The sequence below is a fragment of the Phacochoerus africanus genome, chromosome 1, assembly GCF_016906955.1.
Source record: "Phacochoerus africanus isolate WHEZ1 chromosome 1, ROS_Pafr_v1, whole genome shotgun sequence".
In the NCBI taxonomy this organism is placed as follows: Eukaryota; Metazoa; Chordata; class Mammalia; order Artiodactyla; family Suidae; genus Phacochoerus; species Phacochoerus africanus.
Window position 1 is genome coordinate 113,091,749 of NC_062544.1, and position 20,184 is coordinate 113,111,932.

At 51.2% G+C, this 20,184-nt stretch overlaps 3 protein-coding genes across 4 annotated transcripts in view; all 3 read right to left on the reverse strand.

Moving 5' to 3' along the window:
* Nucleotides 1-12,792, reverse strand: part of IFRD2 (interferon related developmental regulator 2) — a 33,085-nt gene extending 20,293 nt beyond the window's left edge. For both annotated transcript variants that reach the window (XM_047774866.1, XM_047774857.1), the window contains exon 1: nt 12,559-12,792. Coding sequence is in view for 1 of the 2 variants with exons in the window: in XM_047774857.1 (XP_047630813.1) it covers nt 12,559-12,616 (58 nt within the window). In the remaining variant the exon portion in view is untranslated. The remainder of the gene's footprint in view (nt 1-12,558) is intronic.
* A 370-nt stretch (nt 12,793-13,162) lies between these two features.
* Nucleotides 13,163-19,148, reverse strand: HYAL3 (hyaluronidase 3). Its single transcript, XM_047774844.1, has 4 exons — nt 18,760-19,148; nt 14,251-15,161; nt 13,956-14,045; nt 13,163-13,856 (listed from the first exon to the last, which is right to left on the reverse strand). The coding sequence occupies exons 1-4, from the start codon at nt 19,049-19,051 to the stop codon at nt 13,581-13,583; spliced, it is 1,569 nt and encodes a 522-aa protein (XP_047630800.1). The 5' UTR covers nt 19,052-19,148; the 3' UTR covers nt 13,163-13,580.
* Nucleotides 15,887-19,775, reverse strand: NAA80 (N-alpha-acetyltransferase 80, NatH catalytic subunit). The gene is made up of 2 exons (XM_047774880.1): nt 19,155-19,775; nt 15,887-17,017 (listed from the first exon to the last, which is right to left on the reverse strand). Exons 1-2 carry the CDS (start codon nt 19,472-19,474, stop codon nt 16,099-16,101), a joined length of 1,239 nt encoding a protein of 412 aa, XP_047630836.1. The 5' UTR covers nt 19,475-19,775; the 3' UTR covers nt 15,887-16,098.
* Nucleotides 19,776-20,184: the final 409 nt, after the last annotated feature.

A 20,184-nucleotide genomic window follows, 5' to 3' on the forward strand; every position in this document is an offset into this window, starting at 1 on the left:
ATTGAACCCGCAACCTCCTTGTTCCTAGTCGGATTCGTTTCCGCTGCACCACGACGGGAACTCCACCTTTTTTTTTTTTTAACAGTTGTACCTGCAGCATATGGAAGTTCCCGGGCTAGGGGTCGAATCAGAGCTGCAGCTATGGCCTACACCACAGCCATGGCAACACCAGATCTGAGCCCCATCTTCAGTCTACACCACAGCTTGCTATAATACCAGATCCTTAACCCACTAAACAAGGCCAGAAATTGAATCCACATCCTCACAGAGACAATGTCTGGTCCTTAACCCACTGAGCCAGAACAGGAATTCCTGCATCTAGTTCTGATTTACCTAGGTGGGTTTATACCCTCCACGGCTCTCCTTAGTTAGCCCTTTGGAAATTTATTCTAGCAGACTAAGCCAGACAACCTGGGGACATACTGAGCTGCAGATAACGAAAATTCTTGATTTAAATTTTCACTTATGACCTTATTAATATTGTTAGCTGTATTATTTTTTAAAATACTGCCTGTTTTACAAAGTTGTAGTTTCTTGCGTCACCAAATCTGTGACTGAGCCTCTGATAAAGTGATGATATACAGTTCCATACGAGATCAATGACAGTGTAATTCTGGATATGGGAAGAAGCAACAAGAGGGAATATTCTCCTCATAAGACACTAGAAGACAGGTAGTCCAGAGATTTTTGCTACTGTTAATAAAGCCCAGTCCAGTAGTAGCACATCAAATGGCCTACCAATGAAATCTTTGTCAGACCTAGGAATGAGCATTCCTAGTACCATAGGACAAAATGGTCATGAAATTCCCCCAAACCATCGTCAAATTTATGACTGTAAAGGGGCCCTGCTTACTGGAAACTAGCACTTATCTACCTTTATAAGGATTATATCATGAACCACTGCAGTGGCTGACCTTCAACACCCCCTGAAAGGAGTTCAAGGTGAAAAATCAGCAATGAGGCAGGCACTCTGTGCTCTGAAAAAAACCTGGCAGAACAGACCTTTAGATATATATTTTTTTTTGTCTTTTTTTTTGTCTTTTGTTGTTGTTGTTGCTATTTCTTGGGCCGCTCCCGCGGCATATGGAGGTTCCCAGGCTAGGGGTCGAATTGGAGCTGCAGCCACCAGCCTACGCCAGAGCCACAGCAACGCGGGATCCGAGCCGCGTCTGCAATCTACACCGCAGCTCACGGCAACGCCGGATCGTTAACCCACTGAGCAAGGGCAGGGACCGAACCCGCAACTTCATGGTTCCTAGTCGGATTCGTTAACCACTGCGCCACGACGGGAACTCCTAGATATATATTTTTAGGAAAGGATTTTTATGAGCCTGAATTTGTACATCTTCTCATATCTAGAAAAGCACTAAACCCACTAACAGTGACATGCACTTTGGCCATTAAGGAGTGATGTGAAAGTCAGAATGAAGTAGCTGTGGTTCAGACATCCAAAGTAATACTAGGTGGCATTATGGGCATAATTTCAGACAAGTCGTTGTATTCCTGAGAGTTTAAGTTTTATAAGCTATGTCAGACTTGATGCCACCAGCCATTCTCAAAGCAGCATCAGCTGGCAGCTGGGAGCAGCAATCTCAATGAGGTGTTTTTTTTTTTTTGTCTTTTCAGGGCTGTAACTGTGACATATGGAGGTTCCAAGGCTAGGGGTCTAATCAGAGCTGTAGCCACCGGCCTACGCCAGAGCCACAACAACGTCAGATCCGAGCCACATCTGCAACCTACACCACAGCTCACAGCAACACCTGATCCTTAACCCACTGAGCGAGGTCAGGGATCGAACCCACAACCTCATGGTTTGTTTCCACTGCGCCAGGTCAGGAACTCCTGTAATCTCATGTTTTAAAGCTCTCCTCTTGTAACAAATTATTAGACAATAAAGTTGCTTTAGATAACACATTAACAAAAAGAGAAGACGTGTAGGCGTTCCTATTGTGGTGCAGTGGAAACGAATCCGACTAGGAACCATGAGGTTGCTGGTTCAATCCCTGGCCTCACTCAGTGGGTTAAGGATCCGGCATTGCCATGAGCTGTGGTGTAGGTTTCAGATGCAGCTCGGATCTGGCATTGCTATGGCTGTGGTATAGGCCAGCAGCTGTAGCTCTGATTCAATCCCTAGCCTGTGATATGCCTCAGGTACAGCCCTAAAAAGGAAAAAAAAAAGGGGGAGAGAGAGAGAAGATGTGTATGATGACCAATAATATATATATAAAACCAATAATAATATAATGACAAATATATATATACACATATGCATACACATATATAAAACCATGCCAAGTGGCTCCATTCCTTTGGACATGTAGCTGAAAAGTAGGGCACAGTTCTGAGTCCTTGTACAAAAACCAGGAGAAGTTCCTCAGCCTAGACTAGTTTTCTATACAATTGGCTTGACGTTGGCCTGGCTGCCTTGAGCAGTAGCTCCCACCACTTTAGTAGTGGAAAAAGCTAAAAAGCTTACCTTAGTAAAGCCACTGGAAGTCCAGACTCCGCATCAAGTATGAGGGATTCTGGAGATTGAAGGCCAACACTGGCTAAAAGGAGACCATCTCTTGGCTCCCCACCACAGTTAACTCTCAAAACATACTGCACCCTCAATCCAGCCATGCTTAGAAAGCCCAAAGCTAATACATTCTTGTTCTGAAAACTTCAACCAGGTTTATGCCTATAGACCTGACCTAATAGATCAGGCCATAGAAAACCCTGAGGAAGGCATTTCCGTCGTGGCTCAGCAGAAACTAATCTAACATCCATGAGAACATAAGTTCGATGCCTGGCCTTGCTCAGTGGGCCAAGGACCTCGCGTTACCATGAACTGTGGTGTAGGTCAGAGGCTACAGCTCCAACTGGACTCCTAGCCTCAGAACCTCCAACCGCTGCAGATGCGGCCCTCAAAAGACAAAAAAAAAAAAAAAGAAAAAAAAAGAAAACCCCGAAGAAGAATGGTTTATTGATGACAGTAGTTTCATTAAGGACAGAGTCAAGAGGGCTGGATATGCTACTATGAGCCCTTCGGGTGTCATAGGAGCAAAACCTTGGCAGGCTAACGCTTTAGCCCAGGAGGCTGAACTGAGAGCTCTAACCCAAGCCTAATCTCAGGAAAAGGAAAAATTATTATTATTTTTATTTTTTTGCTCTTTAGGGCCACAACCGTGGCATGGAGGTTCCCAGGCTAGGGGTCGATTCAGAGCTGTGCCCACCAGCCTATGCCACAGCAACGCCAGATTCGAGCTGTGTCTGTGACCTACACCTCAGAAGGAAAAATTATAAATACATACACAGACTCTAAACATGCCTTCCTTGTTTTACATGCCCATGCAGCTATCTAAAAGAAAAGAGCACTTACAAAAGCAAAAAAAAAAAAAAAAAAATTCCTTTGTGGTTCAGCAAGTTAAGGATCTGGTGTGGTCACTGCCAAGGTTCAGGTCAGTATTGCAGCGCAAGTTTGATCCCTGGCCTGGGAATTTTCACATGCTGCAAGTGCAGCCAAAAAAAATCCCTTGTAAATTATGGAGCTGAGATTTTACCACTTATAGAAGTAGCTCAAAGACCAAAACAAGAAGCAGTCATTCACTACTGCAAATAACTACTGTGGCCACTGAAAGGTAATTTCTCAAAATTATCCGAGGAAACAATAAGGGAGATAAGGAAGCAAAGAAAGCATCCCTGATGCCCATAACAGAAATGGCACTGGGTCCATCCCTTACCCCATCTAATGTTATACCCAGGTACTCAGCTTCTAAAGAGACCTGGGCATGAGACAGAGGGGAAACTAAGGAGACAGATGGCTGATTGGACACAGATCAAAAACTGCCTATATCTCTTTCAGACCAATGGACAATCGTTAAAGGGCTACACGATTCTCTCCATGTGGGGAGAGATCCACTGTCTACAATTGTTTTTTGACTTTTTATAGGGAAAGGGCTTCCAGATACAATCAAGAGCATCACTTGAGCTTGCACCCTCTCTGCCACTCACAATCCAGGAGACAACATCAAACCACCTCACCTTTTGTTAGCCCAGTCCAGTGACATGGGACTTACCCAGGAGAGGAGTGACAGATTTCACTCAGATGCCCTCTTTCCAGAGCTTTAAATACTTACTAATTTTTTTAGATACTTTTACTGGGTAGCTAGAGGTCTTCCCCACCAGAACAGAAAAGGTAACTGAGTTCCCATCGTGGCGCAGTGGTTAACAAATCCGACTAGGAACCATGAGGTTGTGGGTTCGGTCCCTGCCCTTGCTCAGTGGGTTGACGATCCAGCGTTGCCGTGAGCTGTGGTGTAGGTCGCAGACGCGGCTCGGATCCCAGATTGCTGTGGCTCTGGCGTAGGCCGGAGGCTGCAGCTCCGATTTGACCCCTAGCCTGGGAACCTCCATATGCCGAGGGAGCGGCCCAAGAAATAGCAAAAAAAAAAAAAAAGAAAAGAAAAGGTAACTGAAGCGGCTAAAGCACTTCTGAAGGAAATTATTCCTAGGTTCGAGATGCCCTGTCATCTCCAGACTGACAATGCATAGCAAAGGTCACGCAACAGCTTTCACAGGCTTTAAAAATTAAATACCACCTCCAGGGAGTTCCCGTCATGGCTCACGGAAATGAATCTGATTAGTATCCATGAGGACACAGGTTCGATCCCCGGCCTTGCTCAGTGGGTTAAGGATCCAGCATTGTCGTGAGCTGCGGTGTAGGTCACAGACATAGCTCAGATCCTGCACTGCTGTGGTGTAGGCCAGCAACTATAGCTCCAATTCAATCCCTAGCCTGGGAACCTCCATATGCCACAGGTGCGGCCCTAAAAGACAAACAAAATACCACCTTCGTTTTGAAGCAGGAGATAGATGGGGCCCAGTCTGAGCAACTGTAATCTGTTCTCTGTGGACAAACAACTTCAAGATAAACTCTGCATCCTGTTGGACAAAAGAAAGATCATCTCTTTCTCATTTCTGAAGTCAAGGAGACCTCCAGAACTGCACACTTGAAGAAAGGATCCTTGGGGGTCAAAGAAAGGAGGGGCACCAGACCACAGTATATCCTGTCAACTTCCCAGAGACCCCTGTGCTAAAATACATCCTGAAGGCGGGGCCCTGAGTCAAGCCAAAGCCAGACGAAGCAAGATGACTGGCCAGAGGAAGCCTGTAAGGACTGCCCCCATACAAGTGATTTAAACGATCTCCAAAGCACATGTTGATCTCTTCCTCTCTTGCTTTTTCTCTGTGTGTCTTTCTCTCTCCCTTTCAACTGCTCCCACCCAGCCTGCCTGTGCCTCTGTTTTCTCCCCACCTATCTCCTCTCTCTAAACAAACATTTAATTGCCTCACTACCCTCAGTCTCTTTGCAGAATTCTTTCTCTAAAGGGACAAAGTTCTGGGAACCTACATCAAGTGGTTAGGGTTCAGCATTCTCATCCAACAGCCACCCGAGAACACATTTGTTCTGGAGACCTCAGTCTTCAGAAAAAGTGGAACAGGCTAATCACAACCTGAAGAAAACCTTAAGCAAATTTTGTCAGGAAACATCAGAACCATAGTATCATCTGCTGTTAATAGCCCCCTTAAGGGTCAGGGCAGCCGCTAAAACTACTAATACAAGCACCTTAGAAATGACAGACAGATGGAATTCCCATCACAGCTCAGCAGGTTACGAATCCAACCAGTGTCTATGAGGACGAAGATTAAATTCCCTGGCCTTGGAGTTCCCATCGTGGCGCAGTGGTTAACGAATCTGACTAGGAACCATGAGGTTGCGGGTTCGGTCCCTGCCCTTGCTCAGTGGGTTAAGGATCCAGTGTTGTCGTGAGCTGTGGTGTAGGTCACAGATCAGCTCGGATCTGGCGTTGCTATGGCTCTGGCGTAGGCTGGTGGCTACAGCTCTGACTGGACCCCTAGCCTGGGAACCTCCATATGCCACAGGAGCAGCCCTAGAAAAGGCAAAAAGACCTGAATAAATAAATAAATAAAAGTCTCTACTGATTGGGTCCATTTGTCCAGGATTAAACTGTCTCTACTGATATGTTACAAAAACACACAGTCCAGCCAAACCTGTGAATCTGTCCCTTTCCCCAAGTCTTTGCAGGACACAAAGAATCTTGAACAGCCTGAAAAATCCAGGTGGACAAGTGAACTTGTTTAAGACCTGATGCTTTTACCCAAGAAGGACAGAAAAACTTCATAAACCTAGCAGAAGGAAAAAAAAAAAAAGTCCAATTGTAGGGATGACAAACTGACATTATAGCAGTGTTTTGTTTTTGGCTTTCAAGGGCTGCACATGCAGCATACGGGAGTTCCTAGGCTAGGGGTCAAATGGGAGTTGTAGGTGCCAGTTTACACCACAGTCACAGCAACTCGGGATCCGAGCCACATCTTGGACATACACCACAGCCCACTACACACTGGGCTAGTTGATTAAACCTGAGATTTACTTGGTGGCATCCTGGAGTGAGATGCCTATTTCTTAGGGTATACATGGTTACTACGGTGCAGGGTGGCTGCCCACCAACATGTCCTTCGAAACTTGTCTCACACTTACCAGAGCCAACAAGACTGCTAACTCTTTCTCTTACTAATTTACAGAGCTCCCTTGATTCACTGGTCAAGGTGGTACTTGACAACATGCTAGCCCTGGATTATCTATTGGCAGAACAGGGAGGGGTCTGTGCAACTGTCAATATTTCTTGTTGCACATACATTAATACCTCTGCTCAGGTAGAAACCCACACTGAAAAAATTCAACAAGCCACCTGGCTTCAGCTGACACCCATTAATCTGGGCAGGGGAAGTAAAAACTGGTTCTTTGTTCTTCTGGATAAAAAAACTTCCTGACAGGAAGTTTTCAGCTTCTTATAACCATTCTCTTTTCAGTCATACTGACTTCTGCTGGATTTTGTCTAGTGCTCTATTGTCTTCCTTACTGTTAAAAATCTGTGACTGGAGTTCCCATCGTGGCGCAGTGGTTGATGAATCCGACTGGGAACCATGGGGTTGCGGGTTCGGTCCCTGCCCTTGCTCAGTGGGTTGGCGATCCGGCGTTGCCGTGAGCTGTGGTGTAGGTTGCAGACGCAGCTCGGATCCCGCGTTGCTGTGGCTCTGGCGTAGACTGGTGGCTACAGCTGATTCGACCCCTAGCCTGGGAGCCTCCATGTGCCACGGGAGCGGTCCAAGAAGTGGCAAAAAGACAAAAAAAAAGAAGAAAAATCTGTAAGACTTTTAATCCCAGAGAAGAACCTGGGACCAACAAATTCAGATCTTCCATTTTAAAAACAGAGAGGACAGAGTTCCCACTGTGGTTCAGGGTGTTGAGGATCGTTATTGTCTCTGGGGTGATACTGGTTCGATCCCCAGCCTGGTGTAGTGGGTTAAAGATCTGGCATTGGAGTTCCCGTCGCGGTGCAGTGGTTAACGAATCCGACTAGGAACCATGAGGTTGCGGGTTCTATCCCTGCCCTAACTCAGTGGGTTAATGATCCGGCGTTGCCGTGAGCTGTGGTGTAGGTTGCAGACGCGGCTCGGATCCCGCGTTGCTGTGGCTCTGGCATAGGCCGGTGGCTACAGCTCCCATTAGACCCCTAGCCTGGGAACCTCCATATACCGCGGGAGCGGGCCAAGAAATAGCAAAAAGACCGAAAAAAAAAAAAAGATCTGGCATTGCCACAGCTGTGGTGTAGGGCACAGCTGTGGCTTGGATTTAATCCCTGGCCTGGAAACTTCCACATGCTGTGGGCACACCAAAAAAAAAAAAGAGAGAAAGAGAAAGAGAGAAGTCAAAATAGAAAAACATATTAAACTTTAACCCTAGGATTTAATTTTTTTTTTTGTCTTTTGTCTTTTGTTGTTGTTGTTGCTATTTCTTGGGCCGCTCCCTCGGCATATGGAGGTTCCCAGGCTAGGGGTTGAATCGGAGCTGTAGCTGCCGGCCTACACCAGAGCCACAGCAATCTGGGATCCGAGCCGCGTCTGCAACCTACACCACAGCTCACGGCAACGCCGGATCGTTAACCCACTGAGCAAGGGCAGGGACCGAACCCGCAACCTCATGGTTCCTAGTCGGATTCGTTAACCACTCGCTACGACGGGAACTCCTAGGATTTAATTTGATTTGATTTTTGCTTTTTAGGGCTGCACCTGCAGCATATGGAGGTTCCCAGGCTAGGGGTTGAACTAGAGCTGCAGCTGCCAGCCTATGCCACAGCTCACAGCAATGCCAGATCTTTAACCCAATAAGCAAGGTGAGGGACTGAATGCACATCCTTGTGGATATTAGTCGGCTTCATAACCCACTGAGCAACAACGGGAACTCCTAATCCTAGGGTTAACAAAAATATACTTACTAATCACTCATGATGTAACCTGATTACAGTGACTACAATAATATTTTTACCAACTCCTGTCTTGTTTAGTCTATTTGTTTAGTTTTTTCTCTCTGGAGCACAACAGTTTTCCAGATAAGATGGTGGTGATGCAGAGATTGAAGGCACTCCTCAGAACAGACCCTGCTGACTAATAGCGGAAATCACCTTGGGTCTTATTAAAGACAGGGCAAGAGCTCTGTGGCCTCAGTTAGGTAGGATCTGCAAGCTCCTTACCAGACTGATGAAGTTATGGAACATGGACATAGCTTCCACATTGCCTTTCATCTTCCCAATAAAGATTTTTTTAGGGAGTTCCCGTCGTGGCGCAGTGGTTAATGAATCCGACTAGGAACCATGAGGTTGCGGGTTCTATCCCTGCCCTTGCTCAGTGGGTTAACAATCCGGCGTTGCCGTGAGCTGTGGTGTAGATTGCAGACGCGGCTCGGATCCCGCGTTGCTGTGGCTCTGGAGTAGGCCAGTGGCTACAGCTCCGATTCAACCCCTAGCCTGGGAACCTCCATATGCCGCGGGAGCGGCCCAAGAAATAGCAACAACAACAAAAAAGATTTTTTTAGGGTCCACATCAACCAGGGGGGTGATATGAGGTAGGAGGTAAATGGACCCCAGGCTGAGATCAGTTGAGACTTGTTAGGCTGAGTAAATTGGACCTTGTGGGAGTTCCTGTTGTGGCTCAGCAGAAACAAGTCTGATTAGTATCCATGAGAATGTGGGTTCAATCCCTGGCCTTGCTCAGTGGGTTAAGGACCCAGCGCTGCCATGAGCTGTGGTGTAGGTCAAAGACATGGCTCGGATCCCACATTGCTGTGGCTGTGGTGTAGGCTGGCAGCTATAGCTCTAATTCCTCCCCTAGCCTGGGAACATCCACATGCTGAGGGTGTGGCCCTAAAAAGCAAAAAAAAAAGGAGAAGGAGAAAGTTAAGGAGATAGTTGAAGGAGAAAGTTAATAGCAAGAGGCTGAGCTCTGCGGGAGTATAAAGATAAGATGATCAGATTAGTCACTCTTGAAGTCAAGACTTCTCTGACTACACATGGGCAAAAAGACTCCTAGGGGTCAAAAAGAGAGGAGACATCAGGCCGTATTAAGTTCTGCTAACCTTTGTGTAAGCCCTTGTGCTAGAATCCATCTTGGGTAGAAGGCCAATAGGTGCACGCAACTATTCACAATAGCCAAGACATGGAAACAACCTAAAAGTCCACTGACAGATGAATGGATTAAGAAGATGTGGTACAGGAGTTCCCCTCGTGGCTCAGTGGTTAGCGAATCCAACTAGGAAACATGAGGTTTTGGGTTCAATCCCTGGCCTGGCTCAGTGGGTTGGGGATCTGGCGTTGCCGTGAGCTGTGGTGTAGGTCACAGATGCAGCTCGGATCCCGCGTTGCTGTGGCTCTGGTGTAGGCCGGCAGCTGTAGTTCCTATTAGACCCCTAGCCTGGGAACCTCCATATGCCACGGGTGCAGCCCTAGAAAAGACAAAAAGACAAAGAAAAAAAAAGATGTGGTACATATACACAATGGAATACTATTCAGACACAAAAAAGAACAAAATAATGCCATTTGCAGCAACATGCCTTACTTCACTTATTCTCATACTAAATGAAGTAAGTCAGAAGGAAAAAGACAAATACTATATGATACCACTTATATCTGGAATCTAATACATGGCACAAATGAACCTATCTATAGAAAAGAAACAAACTCATGGACATGGAGAATAGACTTGTGGTTGCTGAGGGGGAGGGGAAGGGAGTGGCTTGGACTGGGAGTATGGGATAGTAGGTGCAAACTATTGCACTTGGAGTGGATAAGCAATGAGGTCTAGCTACTCAGCACAGGGAACTATATTTAATCAGTTGTGATGGAACATGATAGAAAATGAGAAAAATCATGTATATATATGTATAACTGAGGCACTTTGCTGTACAGCAGAAATTGACAGAACATTGTAGATCAACTATAATAAAATTTTTAATTTAAAAAAATAATAAAACAAATTAAAAATTAAAAATAAATAAATAAAAGATGTATATGTGTATCTGGGAGGGCCCTGGGTCTGATCATGTGTGAGAAATAAACCAATTGGCCAAAGGAAAACAAAGACCCAGAACTGCCCCCAAATAAGTGATTTAAAGCCTCTCTAAAGGCTTGTTAGCAGAGCTCCCGTTCTGGCGCAGAGGTTAACGAATCCAACTAGGAATCATGAGGTTTCGGGTTCGATCCCTGACCTCGCTCAGTTGGTTAAGGATCCAGTGTTGCTGTGGCTGTGGTATAGGCCGGTGGCTACAGCTTCAATTAGGCCTGGAAACCTCCATATGCTGAGGGTTCGGCCCTAGAAAAGACAAAAACAAACAAAAAAGACAAAATAAAGACTGGTTAGCTTACTCAGATACAGCCTGGTGCTAATAAATCACCTTTCATGCACATTCCTCATTCAGGATGCCCACACCAGCACTCTTCTTTTGGGTGTGTATTACTGCCTTGCCTCTGTCTTAAGTAAATAAACTACTTCTCGGAGTCCCCCGCTGTGGCACAGTGGAAACTAATCCGACTAGGAACCACGAGATTTCGGGTTTGATCCCTGGCCTTGCTCAGTGGGTTAAGGATCCAGCATAGCCGTGAGCTGTGGTGCATGTTGCAGACGCGGCTCAGATCTTGCATTGCTGTGGCTCTGGCGTAGGCCGACAGCGACAGCTCCAATTCAACCCCTAGCCTGGGAATCTCCATATGCCACAGGTACGGCCCTCAAAAGACAAAAAAAAAGAAAAAAAAATTTTTTTTTAAATTAAGTAAATAAACTACTTCTCTGTGTGCTCTCCCACAAGTCCTGCTTAGCCTCTGATAATAAACCTTGTACCTGTTTTTACAGTTTTTGCCTCCTTGAAACATTCTTGTTTTCAAAGGGGGCAAGAATCAGGGCAACTCTGCTTTTAGCCTCTAGCTGGTCTAGTGGCTAGGTTTCCGGGTTTTCACCTAGGCTGCCCAGGTTCAATACCTAAGCAGGGAATTAAGATCTCACTTCAACCCATCACTCACTGTTCTCTCTCAGAGATCATCAGGATCATACTGAGCCTTCCCGCAACAGAACCCTACCATATATCCTCTGCTGTGGCTCCTCTCTAAAGTACCTAGAATTATCTATTATTAAGTATCTAATGCAAATTTCCTGAACTGTTTTACAGATGTTAAAATCACCACCATAATGGAAGAAATTATCTACTTACTGATCATGAGTGGGAAGCTCCCAGACTCACTGGCACATAAGGACTGATAATGTTAACACCTGTGACCTGTTACCTCACCATTAATCAATCAGATAATTGTGCAGGAATGATAATATACCATAGGACACCCCCCCCCCCGCCCCAATCCCTCACCTGGCCTGTAAAAACGCTTTACTGAAACCCTTTGAGGAGTTTGGGGGTTTTGAGCACCAGCCATCCCTTCTCCTTGTATTGACACCATAGGCAAACACTGTACTTTCCTTCCCCACAAGCCAGTGTCAGCAGATTGGCTTTACTGCTTGTAGGCAAGTGAAACCAAGTTTAGTTCAGTAACACCCGCACCCAAGCCCCGTGAAAGAGGTTGCCAAATCTGAACTGTGCCTAACAGGCACCCCATCCCTGCAGAGTAAACATATGTGTTTACTGCACCACTATATGCTTCTTTCTCCAGGTCTGACCGAGCTGATAAGCGACTCTCAGGGCTGCCTCATGTTCCAGGGCACTCATCCACCTTCTAGGGCCAAGCAGCCCAGGACCAAAATTTGCATCTTCCCTATCATCCTCTCTCTCTGCTCTCTGGGATAGGCCAGGCTAGCCCAGTCCAGGAAAGGATCAAGTCTCGGCGAGGGGGCTGGCTTCCTGCTCCGTCCGGCTAGATTGTCCGGCAAAGCAGGCAACTGGAGTAAAGGAGCAATGAGAAAACCAACCAATGCCAGTAGGTACGGACAGGGTCAGGGCCAAGAGAGAGGGCTCCAGACAGGCAGGCAGCACACTCAAGTTGGGCGCACACGTGGCCGCTGACTCCCGGGGCACGTGCCGACCACGGAGGAGCTGCAGAAGGTGGCACCAGACTGGTCAAAGAAGGAGTCCCTTGCCCAGGACCCTCCGGGACACCGACGGGAACCCACGCAGGGGCCCCTGCTCGGCGTTCCTCAGTTTCCCCGTGACGCCCCACCTACCTCCTCCGCGGCGCTGGCCGCCTCTGCGGGGCGCGTTGCCCTTTCGGGCGCGGGGCATGCCGGGAATCAGGTGCCCGACGGGCGCGGGGTCAAGGACCCGGTGGGTGAGGGCTCCAGACCAATGAGTCACCGGCCAGTGCACTGAGCTGAGACTTGAGCAGACGGTGGAAGGCACACGCCGCGCGCGCCACCATCTTCACCAGGCGCCTCACCCTGCCAAACGGGTCGAAACGCCCCGCCCTGCTAAATGGGCGGCTGGGAAGGCGAGTCTCTGGCCACTTGGTTCAGCGCCACATCCACGCCGGTGAAACTACTATTCCCAGGATGCTGCGCGCACAGATTACAGCGGGCCGGATGGGCGCAGGGCACCTAGGGAATTGTAGTCTACTCCCGAGACCCACACCCACAAAACTCTCTAGCTGAACTCTGCACCCACAATGCCCTGCGCTTCCCCTCCTCCCATACAAACACGTGTAGTCGTTAACTCTGAAGCTGCTCCCTTGGAGCTGCCCACCGTGCATGACGGGCAGCTCTGGGCATTTGCAGTTGTACCCTCACGACGGGAAGAGGGTGGGTTCTGGTAGAAATGGGGATAAAACCTCAGTGAAGAAAAAGTAACTTTATGATGAAAGCAGGATACAGACAATAGCTTAGCACTGACACATCTTAGCCAAGCTCATGGGGCCAACCTTTCCCTGAACGAGTCGTCCCTGACCTCTCCATGGACTCAGTGAGGTGTAGAACAGAGCCCTAGGCTGGCAACCCTAACCTTCTGGAACATTGACTTTTCTTGGGGCTGCTTCCCTGTCATCAGGGATCAGGTGAGCTCACAGGGCCTCTAGTTTTAAAATAGTGTGTTTCCTCTGGCCTCTCCCACTCCCCAGGGATCCCATGGGAAGTGGGGTGTGTGAGGGGAGAGTTGACTGTAACGTAAATAGAAGAAGAGTGAGACAGAGTCCTCCCTCCAGGACTGGAAAACTGGCAGCAGGAACAAGAAGGTCCGGGACAGGTGACTCCTGGCTTTACGTTGCTTCTTCAGGCCCAAGCTCAGGCCTGGGCTCCTGACAGGTAGGGCCAGCCCAGCCCCAGTAACAGCGGCAGCTGAAGGACTCCCAAGCTCCAGGGCTGCCACCTGGGTGCAGGTGCAGAAAGACTTTCAGCTGCCCTGGGTCTTGCCAGGCACAACGGCCATGACCATGGCACCGCTGGTGACTGCAGGCCATGGCTGCCCTGGTAACGTTGATCACGTAGGGGCCCAGGGTGCCCACTAGGTAGTCACGGAGATGCCAACACTCCTCCTGAGGAGAGGGGAGGAATATATCAATGCTCCTGCTCCATGGCCCTGATATGGGATGCCAGCATGGGCTGTGTGGCAGGCTGGACAAGGCAAAAATCACCTCAGAACTGGAGAAGCTCAGATCTCCCCAGAGCACCACGCCGGCTGCCCCCAGTGCAGCACTCACACCAATGGTCTGCACAAGTTCATCCTGGAAGCAGAGAGCTGCTAAGCCAGATCTGTGCTGGCCAGATCCATCTGGGCCTACCTCCACTTTCATGGCTCACTGCCATGATGTGATCCCACCTCTACAGTAGGGCCACTTGGCCCTGAGCCTCTGAGTGGCGTCTCAGGCCCTTCACTCAGAGAACATCATGCCTCCCCACTCAGACCCCTAGACTTAAGCTTTCACTTACCTGGGACAGGAACCTTCCAGAGTTCCGGTGTGTAAGGCGGGCATAGGCCAGGACAGGCAGGGGATGTGGGTGTCCAACAAGGGCCACACGGAAGGCCTCCTCCAGGCGGTATCGCACAAATGCCTGGTGATAAGCAGGTGGTAGCCCAGGTGGGAGGTAGATGCTGGGGAAGAGGGCACTGGAGGCAGCCCAGAGCCAATACAGCTGGGTGTTGCGGGCCAGGGCAGCTGCATGGCAGTGGCCTGTGTAATTAGAAGCCGTACCATGCCAGCCATTGCCACAAGCTGGGTAGTGATAGAAGCCCCAGAGCCCATGGGGCCGCAGCATGCGGCCTAGCCGCAGTGTGTCCTCCATCAGTGCACGGGCTGCCTCTTCAAAGCCAGCACGAGCCTTGCAGAGCTGCTCCTGGGGATCCAGGTTGGGATATACCCGCTGTGCCCAAGCACAGGATGCTGCCTGATAGGCTTGGCGGCGGCCCCAGTTCCCAGCCCAGAGTGGACACCATTCCTCCCAGTCCAGCACTGCCAGGCCAGTGAAGCCAGGTCGCAGGCTGCGGTGGATCTGATAGGCAGCCCGTGCCAGGTGGTGGTCAAGGGGCACAGCCTGGGGGATGCCGCCATTGTGAGCTGTGCCCCTAGGCCCAAAGTAGGGATAGAGGCCGAGCTGGTTCTTGTAGAAGATGGTGATATTCTGGCCGTGGAATCGTTGACCATGGTTGGCTGTGATGCCCAGGGCCTCTAGTGGCAGGTGAACGCCAAAGAGGGCCTTACAGCGTGCCGAGGGCACGTTCCACAGCACACAGAAGGGCCGTTCAGGGGCCCGCAGCAGGGGCTGGCCACACCCCAAGCACATGGCCACCCCTAGCACCAGGGCCAGGCCTAGCTGCATGGTCATGCCCCAGGGATGGTAACCTGCAGGAGAGAAGGGATGTGAACTTAGAGTCCATGGCCACACCTTCCACACAGCAGAGAAAGCTGGGAAAACTCCAGCTCCTCCCCATAAGGAAGGGAGGTGGGGGGAGAGCGGTCCCCAAGGGGTCTCACAGGCCTCTCAGAGCAGCCACAGCCCAAGCTGGCCTGGGCAGCTCCCTTTCCATGTTGTCTGTCTCTGTCATGGCATCATAGTGCCCTCTGACACCTCCCTCCCATGACTCTCACAAACCCCCTTCTTCCCTCTGCTCATCTTGCTTCCTGCCCCAAGAACACTCAACCCCAACCTTTCCTGGCTTAATTCTACACAGCACTGAGCTGTCTGCTACAACATCTCCTCTGGGAGGTCTCCTGTATCTCCAAGTGGAGTGAAGGCACTTGAGCTCCCACTGTCCTGACATGGATCCTGCCGCTGTATGCCTGCCCTGTCCCCTGGGTTGAGACCCTATCTGTCTGTCTAGTTCACTACTGCCTGTGTCCAAACCAGTGCCTGACATACAGTAGGTGCTCAGTGAATGGTGATGAGTGAATGTGGAAGGAAACAGACACTGTGTCCCCCGGGCCTGGCAGAGTGAGAGGAGCAAAAGGCAGATGTCCCTCCATCTGTGGCCCTAAGGCCAAGGTAGATATGGGGGCTCCTGCAGAGATAGGGGAACTGAGCCAAGGCTGGGAGGTGAGAGAAGGAGGTCAACAAATACACTGTCACAGCCACACCCAACAGAAGCCTTTATTCAGCCACACTAAGCACTCTGAGCCACAGCCATGGAGCCACCCTCTGGCCCCCCTAGCATTCAAGAAATATGGGTAGGCTAAAGCTGTCTTCAGGGGCTAGAGCTGAGGGATGGCCAGTAGGCTTAGGCTACTACTGTCCTGGGCAGTGAAAGGACCCAGAAAGTCAGTATCTTGCCCTAGGTAGCCCTCAGATGTCTTTCTCCATCCAGAATATGGGGCATCCTCTCAGGTCTTGGTATTGTGTCTTCAGCAGGCTTTGTGGAAGGGGCCCTGCTGGGGGTGGGGGTAAGGTGGTCACAGGCTCAGGCAGGGGAGGGGGGGGCGGCACTAATGGCCCCCTGGGGGCTCTTGGGGCAGACTGAGCAGTCAGGCTAGGAGCCTTGCTGGGTGGCTGGGGAAAGGGGGCCTTAGGGAAGGCACTGAGCAGAGTGGCAGGCAGCCGCCGACTGGTGAAGACTAGGCCCTGCACAGGCTCACCCAGCTGGTAGCCCAGATGGGCATAAAAGTGCAGCTGGTCATGGGTGGTGAGGTGTAACCGGTGGAAGCCCCGGGCCTGAGCAAAGGCCTCGAGGCCCTCCATGAGGCGGCGGCCAAAGCCACGGCCCCTCAAGGCCCGGGCCACCACTACTGTCTCCACTAGGAGGCTCTGGGGCCGGTCCAGCACGCGTGAGAGGCGAGCATGGCCCACCACAATGGGGGGTGCCCCCGGCATGGGATGGGGGCTCAGCAGCATCAAGCAGAGGGGGAAGGCATCTGAGGACTGGCCCAAGGAGTGCAGGCGGGAGGCACGGCTGCGGGGCCACTGCTCGTTGATGAGGTCGGCACAGGCATCCAGGAGCTCAGGTCGGCAGTGCACAGGCTCCAGGGTCAGCTCAGCCAGGTTGGGGACTGGGGTCTCCTCTGGCTGGCATGCAGGATCCAGGGTCAGCTCTGGATGGCATGTGGAACCCAGGGTCAGCTCATCTAGCCTGGGGCTCAGAGTCAGCTCTGGCTGGTGTGTAGGATCCAGGGTCAGCTTGGCCAGTTGGATCTCAGGGTCACCTCTGGATCCAGAGTCAGCTGGGCTGGGCTGGTACTCAGGATCAACTCCACCTGGTGAACAGGGTCTAGGGTAGGGGTCAGCTTGGCTGGGCCAGGGCTCAGACTCAGCTTTCACCTACATGTAGGATCCTAGGCTCAGCTGAGTCAGGCTGGGAACCGAGGTCATCTCCTGCTGGTTTGCAGGTAGCTCAGTGCCAGATTGGGGGTTAAGGCCCTAGGCTCCAGCAGTGGTATCTCCTCAGACCTTAAGGGTGCCTCTCCTGTGGACAACAGCCATGCTGGGCAGAGCCATAAGGGAGGATGGAGTTGGGCAGGGAGTGGCTGACAGAGTGCTAGCGAGGGCCACGCATTCTGGAACTGGTGGGCTGCATTTTGTCCCCACATTCATCTGATGGCATAGGTGACCTGGAGGATCCCATCCCCTATACCTGGGGGAGCTGACTCAGGTGGAGAGGAGAGGGGATGGGTCCAAGGTGCCCTGCCTTACAACTGGACAGAGGCTGAGGGCTAAAAGCTGGGGCAGAATCCCAAAAGTCCTAGCCCCAGCCTGCTCTGGTTATAGCTTTGTCCTCCCTAGGACAGTTGATCTGGCCCTATACCATTGCAGCTGGCTGGCTATCAGACAGACCATGCAAACTAGACACCACAACCCCCTGACAAAACCCATTATTCCCTTCAGAGGGAACACAGCTGCCCCAGGATCTCCCCTGTCCCACCCTTCTCCCTATTCCAGGTTCCAGCCTCTTTTTTTTTTTTTTTCTTTTTTCTTTTTCTGCTGTCCCCATGGCACACAGAAGTTCCCAGGCTAGGGATCAAATCCAAGCTGGAGCTTGACCCATGCCACAGCAGCAGCAATGTTGGGTCCTTAACCCACTGCACTGGGCTGTGGATCAAACTGGAGCCTCTACAGAGACAAGTCGGATCCTTAACCCATTGTGCCACAGTGGGAACTCCAGTCCCAGCTTTTTTTTTTTTTTTTTTCCTGCTTTATTTAGGGCTGCACCTGGAACTTCCCAGGAAGGGGTCAAGTTGGACCTGCAGCTGCTACTACATGGGATCCAAGCCGCATCTGCAAACTACACCACAGCTCATGGCAATGCTGGATCCCTAACCCACTGAGCAAGGCCTGGGATCGAACCCGCGTCCTCATGAATACTTAGTTGGATTTGTTTCCACTGCACCACAACAAGAACTCCTCAGTCCCAGACTTTTTGAGTATCTGGGCCATGCCTGCCACCTAACTGATCCTGAGACACTATTCACTCATGCATCCAGCTCAATTTTCCCTTCCTGGATTGCCTCCCCTGCCTGGGGCACAGAGTCCATGGCCCCCTCCCAACACTGCCCAGCTCAGGACTCTTTGATTGGGCATGCACCCTACTGTCTCCTCAGCAGGGGCCCCAGCAGCACTAGCAAGGGGCCTGGATCACATAGCACTGTGACTCCTGCTGGCCTAGTTCCCCACTGGCCTGAGTTTCGTAGCCACCCTAGATAAGAACCACAGCTTCCTTCCTACATCCACGGGGTGCCCAACTGCCACCAGGTAGGGGGCCCATACCTCCCACCCCCAAGCTCCATTGTTTGTCCATCCTATCCCAGGTTCCTGCTGGCAGGAGGGCCTATGTGGGGGATTGCTAGCGGTAGGTAGCCACTGGGCTCCACCCTTCTGCTGACCTGCTCCACGGGGAATGCCTTGGGTCCCCTTCCCAGTAAAGCCCCCTGAGCTTGAGGCCAGTCCACACTGGTCAGTAACAGTAGCCCCCTCTCCTCACACCACATCCCATTAAGAAGGCTAGAAGTCCCTCACCTGCATCAGCCACCTCCGCAACAGCTGCACCCGCGGGCCAGGAGGTAAGAAGCCCCAAGATCCGCCCCTGGGTCTGGAGCCCCCAGACTTCCCCATGGGCTTGCCCGCTTCTGTGCTGACCCCACCCACTGTGGGCGGGGCTCCCGAATCCCCAGAGAAAGCTGCAGTCTCTCCAGCCTCGGTTTTCCCCTTCCTCCCAGTGGGTGACAAACCGTGGAGTCTGGGGGTGGGGGCTTTGGGTGGGTGTGGCTCGGCATGCTCTGGGAAGAAAGGTCAGACGCAAGAGGGGCATGCAGGGAGGCTTAGTAACTTAAGGACTCTACGCCCTCTGCGGACAGGGAGAGCCGGGAACAATGAGGAGAACACGCCGCGCGTGGGGAGGAAGCAATACTGACATGTTGACGCCGGGCTCCGGGATGCTCCGCGTCCTCACTCCGCACGGCTCCGTATCTCGCTGGCTCTGGCTCTGGCTGTGATTCTTCCCTCTCTCGGCGCTGGCCCCTAGCGGTGCGGCGGACGCACTGCAGCCGTCCCCGCCCGCGGCGCACCACCCGGTCGCGGCGACTACAGAGCGTCCAGGCCCCGTCCCCTGCCGGGCGCGTAATAACGCAGACCAAACCCAAAGCGGGTTCAATGCTAGCTCCACCTCTGCCCCTCCCGCCTTTGCTTTTCCAGGCCCTGCTCCAGTTGAGTTCGGACCGAGCTCCGGGTCCATCTCGGGTTGGCTGGACTTCCGTCTCGCCCCGCCCCAGGCCCAGATAGGTCACACCCCAGCTCAGCTTTGTCTTGGCTTACGCCGGTATCTCCCTCCAGGTCAGCATGGTAGCGGTCAGATCGAGTTGCTTCCTGAAATTGAGGACCCACCCAGGGAAGCAGCCGCCTTTGGACAGAAATCTGAGTGAGAGGAAAGTTTTCCTGTGCTCTTTGGGTCCCAACGCCTGCACGTTTTAGGCGCTCAATAACAGCCCTTGGGGAGTTCCCGTCGTGGCGCTGCGAAAGCGAATCCGACTAGGAACCATGACGTCGCGTGTTCGATCCCTGGCCTTGCTCAGTGGGTTAAGGATCCGGCGTTGCTGTGATCTGTGGTGTAGGTCGCAGACGCGGCTCGGATCCTGCGTTGCTGTGGCTCTGGTGTAGGCCGGTGGCTACAGCTCCGATTAGACCCCTATCCTGGGAGCTTCCATATGCCGCAGGTGTGGCCCCTAAAAAAGCTATGTAAATAAAAAATAAACAGCTTCTTGAAGTAAGAATCATGTCTGCTTTGTTTGTGAGGCTAGTACCTCTGAGCAGATTCTGCATGGCTGTGGTTAGGCCAGCAGCTGTAGCTCCGATTAGACCCCCTAGGCTCTGAGAACCTCCATGTGGCCCACGTGCTGCCGTAAAAGGACAACAAAAAGAGATGGCGTACAGGGCTGGTTACCACCA